Here is a 15466-nt window from a genome sequence, read left to right as displayed (position 1 = left end):
ATTAAAAGATAATCACACGCAGTCACAGTCATCTGTTGTAATTGACAATTCATTTAATTTTACTTGATAATAATTAGATGATTGATCTTTTTGGCCTTTTTTAAGAAAATCTTAGACTTTCAATTTTTGATGATAAAATTATTTATATAAATCATGATGGCACAAATATATATTAATGAAAGTATGAAATTACTATTTGCAACATGATTGATCTACATACATGTACATGTGTGTATACAAAAAGTAAGTGCTTGCATACTACACAGCATACATTGCAATATGCTTCCAAATTTAAGAAAAAAGAATTACCCGCTACAACAAAAAGCTTTTACAAAATATATATTTTTCTTCTTGCAGTGATAATTCACAATATCAAAATAAATGAATAAAATAGTCTTACTCTACTTAAATTACAGGCAAATGCACTCAAAGCAAAAAGTAATAGAACAATCAGATACTAAGGCAAACAAACTCAGATTTCTAATATATATGTACATGTGTATGACTTTGTAACCTGATCAAATTGTAAAAATTGGTTCATTTATCTGTTATATATTATGATATGACCATTACTTTAAAGTGTGATTCCAATCCTGTTTACTATTAGAAAATAGAAAATATCTTTTCTTATAAATACATTTACTTATTTTTCTTTATTTGCGGAGAGTGGTGCCAGTATTTTGTTGTGCGGGTAATGTTACAGGATGTACATCTTTCATTTTCTTCATGTCACTTCAGTTTCATGCAAATGTGATTTTAATATGCTGTTTTAATGAAGGAACAGATAAAGTTTGAAAACTCAATACCAATATTGTGATTGTATGATAATTTGAATTTTACTTCGTTTTAAAAAAATATTGCTGTTCTACATTAGTACCTGATGTGGCGATGCCCCTTAAAGCCTACGCCTGTTTAAATGATGTTGCTAGTAAAATGTATATGTGAGTAAAGGAAACACTAATGAGACAATAATTCTAGCACCAAAATTCTGAGAAATACGTTCTTGATGTTGACAGTTTTAAGGAATACACGTATCTTTCAAGCTTTGAGGTTCATTCATGTATCCTTGCTTCTGTGTATTGGACACTTCCTTTTTTGTTTCTGTGAGACATTTATTCCAGCACAAAACAAATTGTCTAACTTTGACAAGCTCTTATTTTTTACCCATGATCATTTTGATAATGGGATGCTACACTGTATATTTATATACTGCAGAAAAATGGAAAATTGACTATAAGAATTTAAAAATCTAAACTCTTATTATTAGTACGAAACTGTTTTGTCTGTTTGCTTTGAAAATTATGGACCCATTGTTATTTATATAGAAACAACAAGTTTTTAACAATATGAATACCATGTTAATATTATGCCAATGAACCAAGAACGCAACATACATGTATGCAATGTTGCAGTACAAATTTGAACCCCGTGGAATCCAGAACCTTTTTGGGGCATATATGAATTCCAATTCCTACTGTAACATGGACAGGGCAGGTATAAATTCCAATTCCTATTGTAACATAGACAGGACAGGTATGAATTCCAATTCCTTCTGTAATATATCCAGGACAGGTATGAATTCCAAGTCCTATTGTAACATGGACAGGACAGATATGAATTCCAATTCCTACTATTACATGGACAGGACAGATATGAATTTTATTTCCTACTGTGACATGGACAGGACAGATATGAATTCCAATTCCTACTGTAACATGGACAGGACAGATATGAATTCCAATTCCCACTGTTACATGGACAGGACGGATATGAATTCCAATTCCCACTGTTACATGGACAGGACAGATATGAATTCCAATTCCTACTGTAACATGGACAGGACAGATATGAATTTCATTTCCTGCTGTAACATGGACAGGACAGATATGAATTCCAATTCCTACTGTTACATGGACAGGACAGATATGGTTCTCCATTGATGAAAATTGAACCATGGAGGAAAATTTTACTTCATAGTAGGCTACAGGACAGAATTTCCCCATTCCAGACTCACTTCTCCCTATCACTCCTGGAAGGGAAAGTCACTTCTCCTATTCACTGAATCCTAGATATGATTCCTAATTCCTACTGTAACAAATGCATGTAACATTGTATTGTAGGAGGTGTCTTGCTATTAGTTATATCCAGTAGTGTTACTATGGCTGTGCCTTTCTGTATTGGGAAAGTTATTGACATTATATATACGCCATCAGATCATGATAAGATGAAAGAAAGATTAACTTCATTCTGTAAGATCATGGTTGGTGTGTTTCTGGTTGGTGCTGCAGCTAACTTTGGAAGAGTTTTCTTGATGACCTGGGCTGGTAAGTTGCATTGACTGCTTGCATATATAAATATACAGGTACATTGTACATTGTACTTCAATTTTTATTTCAAAATTATGGAAAATATGCAGTTCATGTACTTTAAATTTAGTTTTACCATGCTCTTTTGTTAGAAATCATTACAGTGAAGCCATTTGAACTTTTTAGACATCAGGGGTCTAAATTTTGTTTTTGTTTTGAAATTTCTAATTAAACTAAGATTTGATCTGTTATCTTTGAATGGGGTATAAATTTTCTTGGTTTTAACATCTATTTCATTAAGGCCATGATAAATTACATTATAGTTTCAACACTTCAACAGTAGACCAACATGCCATGATGGCTGTTATACATTAAATATTACAATATAGAATCAAATCTTCAACAGAAGACTCATTGAATAGGAAAGGCAGTGGCAGTGGGCCATTTGCCCACTGAAGCTGAAAATGGCCCATTAAAGTTCAAGTTCTCATACTTAGAATGTTAATGAATGGCCCATTAACACCTTCAATACTTGTAATAGATGCTGAAAATGATAAATTCTTTCCCGACCATTTGGAGACTGTCATGCCATGAAGTCTGTAATGTATCATACTGTAGTATCAAATTTTTTACAGGAGACCACCCTGCCTCGGCCATTAAGACTATAATATAAATCATACCATAGTATCAAATCTTCCACAGGAGACCAACATGCCATGAAGAATGTTAGGGCTATGCCAGAAATAAAGGCACTTTTTATTTGACCCCACCATGCAAGCAATTTTAATGGATTATTGTCTTTCATTGTTAAGGCTAACTATCAGGAGACCTCTTTGGCTCTGCCATTAAGGCTTTAATATATATATCATACCGTAGCATCAAATTTTCCACAGGAGTCTACCATGTCATAAGGCTGCTATATTCATATGATAGTATCAAATCTTTAGCGAAAGTCCACTTTGCCATGAAGTTTGATATTATTATTGTAACATACCATAGTATCAAATGTTCAACAAGAATCACCATGCCATGACAGCTCTAATATATCACACAATAGTACCAGGAGACCACCATGCCATGACAGCTGTAATATGTCACACAATAGTACCAAATTTTACCAGGAGACCACCCTGCCATGAAGACTGTCATGTACAATTGTAGAATTCCATTGTATCAAATCTCTAATAGGAGACCACCCTGCCATGAAGGCTGTGATTTACTAGTATTACACCATAGTATTAAATCTCTCTGCTATGAAAGCTGTGATACACCAGTATCACTTTATAGTGCTAAATTTTTAAAAGGAGCCAACCTTGCCATGAAGGCTGAGATATAAATTGTACGGGTATTTTCCATAGTATAAAATCTCTAACAGGAGCCCCACCCTGCCATGAAGGCCGAGATATACAGGTATCCTCCATAGTATCAAATCTTTAACAGGAGGCAGCCTGCCAATAAACAAGGTATTTCGTTTTCAGACTGTTATCTGAAACTTATACATGTACTATGTTTTTTGTTGTTGTAGGTAATAGTATAATTAACAACTTAAGGAAGAGGTTGTTCTCCTCTGTTATACAACAGGAAGTAGCTTTCTTTGACAAAACCAAAACAGGGGAACTAGTAAACAGATTGTCTGCTGATACAGTTGTAGTTGGACAGTCTGTTACTCAAAATATATCTGATGGTTTAAGATCTATTGCCCAGGCAATTGGTGGATTAGGAATGATGGTAAGTCAAAAGAATCGTCTGAGGTTTTAGTATTGCACAGGCCAAAAGTGAACTTGTAATGATGGTAAGTCATGAAGAGGGTCTGTGGTGTATGACCAGCCAACTTATGGGCAAGGAATGATGGGAATTCATAGGGATTGTCTGTTGTCTATTGCACAGCCAACAGGTGCAATGAATGATGGGAAGTCATAAGGATGGTCTGTTGTCTATTGCACATCCAACTGGTGCAATGAATGATGGGAAGTCTTAAGGATGGTCAGTTGTCTATTGCACAGCCAACTGGTGCAATGAATGATGGGAAGTCATAAGGATGGTCTGAAGTCTATTACCCAGTTGTCTAGTGGACGAGGAATGATGGAAAGTTATAAGGATGATCTGTGGTTTATTGCTCAGCAAACTGGCGGGCAAGGAATTATTGCAAGTCATAAGGATGGTCTGTGGTCTATTGCCCAACCAACTGGTGCAAGGAATGATGGGAAGTTCATGAGGTTGGTCTGTGGTTTGACAAGGAAGGATATTAAGTTGGTTGAGCACAGAATATTTCCAGATGTTTATAACAAATTGTAATTAATTATTTAATTAATACAATCTATTTGTTTAATTTGTCTGTAATTGTAAGTTCATGCTTTTACATAAACATATTTGTGTGTGTGTGTATATATGCAAATGTGAATATCTTAACTAATGAGGTTTTTTTTATTATGCAGATGTATGTCTCTCCTAAGTTGACTATTATAGCCCTATGTATAGTGCCACCAGTAACTATTATGTCCAGATATTACGGTAGATTTTTGAGGGACATTACCAAGCAAGTACAAGATGCTCTAGCCAACACCACACAGGTAATATTCAGGTCCTATAAAAGTTGTGAAAAAAAAATGGAAAGAAACAGGTCCATGAATAGTATCTTGCCATATTTGTAATCACTTTTGCAAAGAAGAAGTCTGTTTTTATTTGCATCACCAGTTTTGAGAGCAGGTCTAACAAATGAAGTTTTCACTTTGTTGAAGGTACCTATGTTGTGTAATCTATTGTACATAAGTATGTATCCTATATTACTGAAACTTTGCACAGTTTTAAATACATAGAAAAATATTGAAATGGACAGGATCCAGAAGGGAACTTGAAAATCTTTCAGTTGTTCTTGCTGCCTGATATTTTTTGTCAAAACATTTAAAAAAACAAAAATAATTTATACTGTCATTGATGGTAACACAATGGTCTTGTGACAGAATATATCATCAAAGAAACATATGGAAACAACAAGAAAGAATTCATTATTGTTTTTCTGGTATTATGTCATAAATCTCGTCACAAACATCTGATATTCAGTGTTTGCAAACATTTTAATATACTCCTACCTAGAAATCAGCTTTAATCAAATTTTCAAAAACAACCAAATTATGAACTTTCTCCTTTGTATTAAACATATGTTATTTAACGTATCTGTCTTGGATTTCTTTGCCTCAACTTTCAAGTTAACTATAACTGTGGTTACCTTAACTATTGTTTTAGATTGCAGAAGAGAAAATCAGTAATATAAGGACAGTTAGAGCCTTTGGTCATGAGAAAACAGAAGAAAATAGGTACAATTCTGGAATAGGGCATGTGATGAAACTATCCTACAGAGAAGCTTTGATGAGGGCTGCTTACTTTGGCTCAGTAAGTAAAAAACAATGTATGAACTGAACCTATAAGCTTTTGAATATGCTTTGAAAGAATTTTTGAGGCAGGCTTTCCAATTTATTTCTTCACCAGTGAAGGGCTGTAACAATGTATCCTTAACATCTTTCTGAACTCTCTAGAATCAACCTTATTCAACAAATTTTGGCTAAGCCTGACAAAGTTTATTTCCATGACAGTGTTTGACTTTAGCACTGGTCCCACTGTATATATATATTATATGTTTTTAGCCTAACTTTTAATTATACTTAAATCTCACATTTATTACTTAAAGGTATTAGTTTTTGCAGTGTACTTATTTTTGCTATTTAGCGGTGAACATAAAAACGTGAAAAGTGTGAAAGTTGACCTTTAACACTTTATAATGCATTGACTATTTTTTGAAATCATGAAAATTTATGCTCTAGAATATGTTCTGGGTTCTAGTGTCAGAAACTATGCTTGTGTAGTCGATTGTTTCATTAGATCTGGGTTATAGTGTCCTTATATGAAAACCAACACTAAACATTTATGAATGAATAAAGTTTACTTAGACAGATCTGGATTAACGAAAACCAAGACTCTGATTAACTACTTTGTCAACCTTATCTGGATTTATTTTACAATATTTTGCTTGACTTTGATTCAAAATGTTTAGATAATTTTTCACTTCTTTGGAATGACTTGTATTTTGGTACCCCTATCTGAGGTCATTTTTGGTAAAAAAAAAAAAGTGATTGATGTTTGACTTTCTGTCAATTAAGATCTAAGATCAAAATTGACATTACAGTCACCTGAGCCAAGAGATTTGTAAAACCTTTTATCCTGTGGACTAATTGTTCAATCAACATTCACAAGTTTGAGTTATCAAAGTCAACAGGATTAATATTAACTTCATGTTGAGAGACTTAAAGACATGTGTACATATGTACATGTACTAGTACATTTGCAGATTAGTTTTTTTTCTGATCAGTTTCTTGGTTTTATATATGACTTCCAAATAAGTAAACTTTATAAATAGCTATACATTCATTTATAAATATAAGGACATAACGTTGATGTTAAGAATTGAAAGCTTGAGACAACGTTATGAGAAGTTGTCTCGTTTCTGATTAGCATTTTGCACCATCTGTTTTCAGATGTAAGTGTTAGTTTTTCATTGACATAGCCATACATTGGGATGTTTTGTCATAGTTTTATTTTGGTTTATTTGGCACCTCTATTAAAAGAGTAAAAAAATAATGTATGAGAAAATTTAGAAAGCCAATATACATAAGTGAATTGGTAGGTGTAGACAAAGTAATGTTAAATCCTAAAGACTTCAATAGATATGTCTTCCTTTGGCATGCCATTGTGTGAACCTCGGAGACAGTTTATAAACATGCCTCAACAGACACAAAACATCCAATGCTGAAATTTTAGCCAAACATCTTCAACAGCGCCATTAGTTAATATGTACAAAAGCAGTCCACAAAGTGTGCATGCTATGCAACCTATGATGCATCAAACTGCTAATATTACTCTTGTACCGAATAGTACAGATACATTTAGTAAATTAGCAGAAAAAGTTGATGTATACAAAGTTGTTGATGAAATATGCCAAAACTTATCAAAGCTAGACATAGTTAGCAAAAAGTTGATAAAACCATGAAAGATATCTCCAAAAGTGTTGATGCTATTTCCCAAAGTGTTGATGCTATTTCCAAAAGTGTCGATGCTATCTCCAAAAGGGTTGATAAGGTAGAAAAGTCTGTGGAGTTTAAATAAATAATTTGAAGAAAACAAAACTGATATGGATGATATTAAATCCACTGTACATGACGTACGAGCAGATACTGTTTTTGTGAATGAAACTCTAGTACAGCTTAGGCAAGATTTTAATCGGCTTCATAAGAGGCAATTCCATTCCAATGTGCGAAAATCTTATTTTCAATGGCATTCCAATGACAAATCCAGAGGAAACATCTGATGAAACAGAGGAAATCAATGAATGAAGAAAAGCATTCTTGCTGGCATTCCAAGATGCGAGAAAACAGTGGAAAAAGGCCTTCTTTAAAAGAGATAAACTTTTTGTTGGGAGAAAAGAGAGAGAGCCGATCAACGACGTTGACATGGAATCAGACGACAAAAACGACAAAATGAACTTTAATCGATACCAATAGCAAGGTGCCCATCCCAAAGCCCTAGGTGGCAGATGTAAATATTTTCCATGAAGATAGTTAGACTGTGGAGGAAATACTACTGTTAGAAATGACCAATTAAGCAATGGTGATGACTTTCACACCAGTGAACACACGACTCGTTTGTTTCAAAACAACAATTATTTTGTAAATAAAAACAATATTACTTTATTGTCGTTAAATGTTTGTGGTTTGAAAAGGAAAACTGTTTAACCTGAATCTGAAAATGTATTGAAATATCATGATATTATTTGTTTTACTGAAACAAAATTAGATGAAGCTGATATTATTGAAAATCAGAGATGGGGTAATTGTAATTGTTAATCGGCTGTAACTGATTACATTTCTTCAAATAATCATTAATCAGCCAAAATTCTGATTACATGTAAATTAATTTAATCAATTACTTTTCAAAACACCCTGTAATTCTGATTACTTTATGATTACATTATGGTTACAAGGGAAATATTAAAGCCTCTATTGGTATCAATGGATAATGCATTATGGAATAGGGTTATGTTGCTACAAGATTGAAGACATCACTACATAAGTTTTATGGTTGTCATCATGAACTTGTGGATCATTATGGTGTATCCATCTGCACCATGAAAACTGATTTATTCAACGGTCATAGTTTTCCTTTCCTCGTTTGTCTATCTCGGACTTGACTTTTTATGAGCAACTCGGCAGGTGTTTCTAGAAAAGCAGAGGACACTTACCCTACCGGTGCACCTGGTTCATGCTCCCAGTTTTTAGTGGAGTCCGAGTTGCTTATTTGCTTTTGTTAACTTTGTATGAATGATTTTTGTTACTTTATGTTCTTTGTTGTATATGTCTGTTTTCCACGTCTGGTCTTTGTCCCTGGATTGCATTCTTTTGATTACCACTATAACCTTGGTTCCCTTGATTACTCTGTCAACAACAAAAAAAGAGTAAAATGATTGTTTATCATTCAATTATCGTAGTTATTTACAAATCCATTGTAATCATATGTAATCATGATTACTTACCAATGTAATCATTAATTTAATCAATTACTTTCATAAATGCTGTAATCATTAATTTAATTTAATCATACATATGACAAAGTAGTTGTAATTTAATCAATTACATTGAAAGTAATTGGACCCATCTGTGTTGAAAATGGAAGATTTTATTTTTCATTTCAAAAATAGAACACATTATTTAAGTAATTTCATTAAGCCTTTACTGACTTATTCTAAATTTGTGTTCTGGTTCAGTGTTGATAGAAAAGTTTTCAATCTGACAAAAAATGTGATTTTTGGAATAGTTTATATACCACCAGGTAATACTGCCTATGATGATGCTTTTACAGAATTTGAGTTACAAACCTTCAATCAAAACACAAATTATATTGTCCTGGTTGGGGATTTTAACAGTCGAACAGGAAACTTATTTGAATTGAAGATTGAAGAAGAAAATTCTTTCTTGGAACAAAATTTTTTCTCAGAAAATGAACTTTCTGAACCAAATGTTTCAAATATTTTAGATACTGTTGGAATATTGAAGGTTAGTAATGGTAATGGTAGAGAATGTTAAACAATTTTTGTAAACTAAATAAAATGGTTATTTTAAATGGAAGAATGGGAAATGATAAAATAGGTAAGCTTACTAGTAGAAATAATAGTGTTATTGATTATGCAATTTGTAGTAGTTTTTTTCTTGAATTATATAAATGATTTTTATGTTGACAAATTTAGCAAACTTTTCTCGGATGTGCATTCACCTTTGTGTTTAAATATTGACATTGACAGAAATTGTAACGAAACGAACATCACACACAGAGTAAATGTGCAATGAGAATAAAAAACTAAGAAATGGAAACCAGAAAAAGCAGTTGAATACAGAAATAATATTGATGTAGAAAAACTAAATGAACTAAAGAATGTAATTTCTGAACAAAACATTGACACTGTCTGCAAAAACTTCGGAAGTCTGTAGGAAAGCAAAAAAAGAGTTTAGAAAGCGTCAAAGATTGTATCGCCATTACGTTTCAAACATTTTCAAACAAAGATTACGACTAAGTGAAAAGCATTATAAAAAGGAGAAAAGCATTACAACATTGAAATCTTAAAGAACAAAAAATCCAAAAGATGGTCATACCCGCTAGGTCAAAGGTGAAATGCAATATTTCATGAGATTCTTCGTATGATTTTTTTAGTGAATTGAATCAGAATAAACATAATGATGATTCTGATGTAAATATCATATATGATGCTGATACTGAGCATGGTATTATATCTCCTTGTCAAGTCCATAAAGCAATAAAAAGGATGAAAAATAACAAATCACCAGGTTTAGACAAAATCATAAATGAATATATTGCATCGATAGCTGACTTAATGATTGATATGTATCTACACATTTATAATATTATACTTAATTAATATTTATTAATAAAGGTCTTTTACTTATGGCTTATTGGAAATATTTATTTTTAAGAACGAAGGAAGTAGTGCCAAGGCTAAAAACTCCAGACTTATCACATTATTATCATATCTTGGAAAGTTATTTACATCTATCTTTAATGATAGATTAGGAGAATTTACAAAACATTTAGAATCAAGCCAGTTTTAAAAAGAAAAACTTACACTTTAATTGATTTTGAAAAAGCGTTTGACTTTTTTCACTTTTACATAAACTTGTCTTAATTAATATTAATGGCAAATTCCTTAGTCATTCAAAATATGTATGATGATGTAAAGTCACAAATTATTTACAACAGTGATGTTTCAAATATTTTAGCTTTGATATTGGAGTCAGAAATGGGGAAAATTTGTCTCCCTTGCTCTTTTCATCATACTTAAATGATCTCCAGAACTTTTCGCAAACAAATTGCACGAAGTGTTTTGAATCAATTTCTCATGATCTTGAGAGTGAATTGTTTGTATTCCTAAAATATATTTCTATTATTATATTCAGATGACACTATTCTGCTAGCTGAATCTAACAAAGATTGTCACATATGGAAGTTTAAGATGAATATTGCAAAACTAAAGTCCTTATATTTTCAAATGGACAAATTTCAAAGAATTTAGTAAAAGTTTTATATTGAATATGAAGAGCTTGAAATTGTTTTAAAATATAAATATCTTGGTATCTTTTTGCAAGGAGTGGTTCTATTTTACAAAATACCTGAGATAACAAGCTTCAAAAGCTATGTATTTTATTATTAGGAAAAGTAGGCACAACAATAGAATGTCAACCTGAAACTTTGATAAAGCAGTAATATTATAGGGTTCTGAAGTATGGGGCTTGGAAAATTTAGATCTGCTTGAAGGCATTCATTTAAAATTTTGTAAATACATTTCGCATTTAAAACAGCCAACACCATCATTGATGGTTTATGGAGAACTTGGTCGTTTTCCAAATTCTATCAACATAAAGCTGCATATGATTAATTTTTGGTGTGGGCTTCAGGAAAATGATAATAAAATATAATCCTTATTATTGAAATTACTGTATGCCGATTTTATTAACTATGGTTTTGAAAATAAATGGTTATCTTTTATCAAAAAGATTTTTGATGATTGTGGAATGTCAAATGTTTGACGAGCTGTTGATACATTTCTATGATATAGACTGTTTAAATCAGTATTTAATAAAAAGGACTATGATATAGACTGTTTAAATCAGTATTTAATAAAAAGGACTATGATATAGACTGTTTAAATCAGTATTAAACAAAAAGGACTATGATATAGACTGTTTAAATCAGTATTTAATAAAAAGGACTATGATATAGACTGTTTAAATCAGTATTTAATAAAAAGGACTATGATATAGACTGTTTAAATCAGTATTTAATAAAAAGGACTATGATATAGACTGTTTAAATCAGTATTAAACAAAAAGGACTATGATATAGACTGTTTAAATCAGTATTAAACAAAAAGGACTATGATATAGACTGTTTAAATCAGTATTAAACAAAAAGGACTATGATATAGACTGTTTAAATCAGTATTTAATAAAAAGGACTATGATATAGACTGTTTAAATCAGTATTTAATAAAAAGGACTATGATATAGACTGTTTAAATCAGTATTTAATAAAAAGGACTATGATATAGACTGTTTAAATCAGTATTTAATAAAAAGGACTATGATATAGACTGTTTAAATCAGTATTTAATAAAAAGGACTATGATATAGACTGTTTAAATCAGTATTTAATAAAAAGGACTATGATATAGACTGTTTAAATCAGTATTAAACAAAAAGGACTATGATATAGACTGTTTAAATCAGTATTAAACAAAAAGGACTATGATATAGACTGTTTAAATCAGTATTTAATAAAAAGGACTATGATATAGACTGTTTAAATCAGTATTAAACAAAAAGGACTATGATATAGACTGTTTAAATCAGTATTTAATAAAAAGGACTATGATATAGACTGTTTAAATCAGTATTTAATAAAAAGGACTATGATATAGACTGTTTAAATCAGTATTTAATAAAAAGGACTATGATATAGACTGTTTAAATCAGTATTTAATAAAAAGGACTATGATATAGACTGTTTAAATCAGTATTTAATAAAAAGGACTATGATATAGACTGTTTAAATCAGTATTAAACAAAAAGGACTATGATATAGACTGTTTAAATCAGTATTTAATAAAAAGGACTATGATATAGACTGTTTAAATCAGTATTAAACAAAAAGGACTATGATATAGACTGTTTAAATCAGTATTTAATAAAAAGGACTATGATATAGACTGTTTAAATCAGTATTTAATAAAAAGGACTATGATATAGACTGTTTAAATCAGTATTTAATAAAAAGGACTATGATATAGACTGTTTAAATCAGTATTTAATAAAAAGGACTATGATATAGACTGTTTAAATCAGTATTTAATAAAAAGGACTATGATATAGACTGTTTAAATCAGTATTTAATAAAAAGGACTATGATATAGACTGTTTAAATCAGTATTTAATAAAAAGGACTATGATATAGACTGTTTAAATCAGTATTTAATAAAAAGGACTATGATATAGACTGTTTAAATCAGTATTTAATAAAAAGGACTATGATATAGACTGTTTAAATCAGTATTTAATAAAAAGGACTATGATATAGACTGTTTAAATCAGTATTAAACAAAAAGGAATATGCTTTAGACTGTTTAAATCAGTATTAAACAAAAGGACTATGCTATAGAAATCAGTATTAAAGCTGGAAAAATATATATCAATGTTACCTCTTAATCTTTTGTATTTTGAAGATTTTGATGTGGAAATCATTGTCTACCCATAGAGAAAGAAAGGTGGTGAAACCTACCTTATAACAAGATTGTTTGTAACCTTTGTGATCCTATTGATGTCAGTGATGAATTTCACTATGTTCTATCATGCAAATTTTTCACAAAAGATAGAAAAAAATAATTGCCACAATATTGTCAAAACTGTAAATATAGATAAATTTTATTGTTTATTTACTACTTCTTCTACTGTAGAATTGCAAAAAACTGTGCAAATTCATAAAAATCATATCTGTGAAAGTCAATCCTCCAGGGTGATAGTGCTTACTGTTTATATGTGAAGTCAATCCTCCAGGTTGATAGTGCTTACTGTTTATATGTGAAATTCAATCCTCCCCGAGTTGATAGTGCTTACTGTTTATATGTGAAAGTCAATCCTCCCCGGGTTGATAGTGCTTACTGTTTATATGTGAAAGTCAATCCTCCCTGGGTTGATAGTTCTTACTGTTTATATGTGAAAGTCAATCCTCCCCGGGTTGATAGTGCTTACTGTTTATATATGTGAAAGTCAATCCTGCAGTTTGATAGTGCTTACTGTTTATATGTGAAAGTCAATCCTCTGGGTTGATAGTGCTTACTGTTTATATGTGTGAAAGTCAATCCTCCAGGTTGATAGTGCTTACTGTTTATATGTGAAAGTCAATCCTCCAGGTTGATAGTGCTTACTGTTTATATGTGAAAGTCAATCCTCCACGGGTTGATAATGCTTACTGTTTATATGTGAAAGTCAATCCTCCCCGGGTTGATAGTGCTTACTGTTTATATGTGAAAGTCAATCCTCTGGGTTGATAGTGCTTACTGTTTATATATATGAAAGTCAATCCTCAGGGTTGATAGTGCTTACTGTTTATATGTGAAAGTCAATCCTCCAGGTTGATAGTGCTTACTGTTTATATATGTGAAAGTCAATCCTCCAGGTTGATAGTGCTTACTGTTTATATGTGAAAGTCAATCCTCCGGGTTGATAGTGCTTACTGTTGATATGTTAAAGTCAATCCTCCGGGTTGATTGTGCTTACTGTTTATATGTTTAAACTTTATTTGTACTTTTACACATGAAATGTATTGGTTATGTTGTATATATTATCATCTCTCCAACTATATATTTACTTAATGAGAATAAAGATTCATTCATTGAAAACCTGACAGTTTTAATGATTTATTTCACTGAGAAACTTAAACTGAGAAGAAAAGGGGATTAAGGTTCACAAGCTAGTATTTCATGTAGGGTCATTAGGGATTAAGGTTCACAGTATTTCATGTAGGGTCATTAGGGATTAAGGTTCACAGTATTTTATTTAGGGTCATTAGGGATTAAGGTTCACAGTATTTCATGTAGGGTCATTAGGGGTTAAGGTTCACAGTATTTCATGTAGGGTGATTAGGGATTAAGGTTCACAGTATTTCATGTAGGGTGATTAGGGATTAAGGTTCACAGTATTTTATTTAGGGTCATTAGGGATTAAAGTTCACAGTATTCTATTTAGGATCATTAGGGATTCAAGTTCATAGTATTTTATTTAGGGTCAGTAGGGATTAAAGTTCACAGTATTTTATTTAGGGTTATTATTTTTAATGCCTTGGAAACACTATTGACCAAAATATATTTATGTTACTAATGATGTTTATTGTTATTTAGTTGCTGTGTTATAGATTAATAAAGCAAGGAATATTGTCAAATTAGATAAGCTGCAGTCACCCACATGAATATTCATCAATCAAGAAATTAATGCAAATGAATTATTGTGATTTGTTTATATAGCAATTAAGCTTACCCTTCATCTTATCCTGCTGCAATAAGTATGTCACTGGTAGCACAGGAATCTTTTTAGAATATTAAAAGATGGTTTGTTTTCACTTGAGGAAAAATCCTAAAATAAAACACTTATCATTCTGAATGCACCAAAATTATACTTGCATATTTTGAGAGAAAACTGCCAAAAATACCTAATGCCAAAATATCTCAATTCAGGGTAATTGACATGGTACATAAATACTTTGATTAAGGTATAATTTTTAAGGTATATGGTCAAGGTTAAGATAGAAACTATTACACATTGAGAGTATGCCACTTATCCTGTTGTCTTTATACTTGATTAAGTTTTTTGGATATTTTTATTTTAATGACATCTTATTCATGACTACAATTGATGATTGGTATATTGTAATAGCAGGCCACTATGAAACCTTGTTTGAATGCTAAGCATCATGGGTACACTGCTTAATTTCATAAAATAGATTGGAATTTTTATCACATGTTGAAGCAGCAGTCAACATTTGGATACTATATG

General features: G+C 31.2%; 1 protein-coding gene across 1 annotated transcript in view; it reads left to right on the top strand.

Moving 5' to 3' along the window:
• The window catches only part of LOC148623295 (ATP-binding cassette sub-family B member 10, mitochondrial-like), a 39643-nt gene that overhangs the window by 1092 nt on the left and 23085 nt on the right, over positions 1-15466 (top strand). Inside the window, exons 2-5 of the mRNA XM_088565045.1 lie at positions 2121-2324; positions 3832-4034; positions 4742-4876; positions 5550-5696. Coding sequence (XP_088421171.1) covers positions 2121-2324; positions 3832-4034; positions 4742-4876; positions 5550-5696 — 689 coding nt within the window. The remainder of the gene's footprint in view (positions 1-2120; positions 2325-3831; positions 4035-4741; positions 4877-5549; positions 5697-15466) is intronic.

This window comes from Perna viridis, chromosome 2 (assembly GCF_037379345.1).
Source record: "Perna viridis isolate PV_CMFRI_1.1 ecotype Kerala chromosome 2, ASM3737934v1, whole genome shotgun sequence".
In the NCBI taxonomy this organism is placed as follows: domain Eukaryota; kingdom Metazoa; phylum Mollusca; class Bivalvia; order Mytilida; family Mytilidae; genus Perna; species Perna viridis.
Note: the sequence above shows the minus strand (reverse complement) of the source record. Positions and strands in the feature narration are given on the sequence as shown.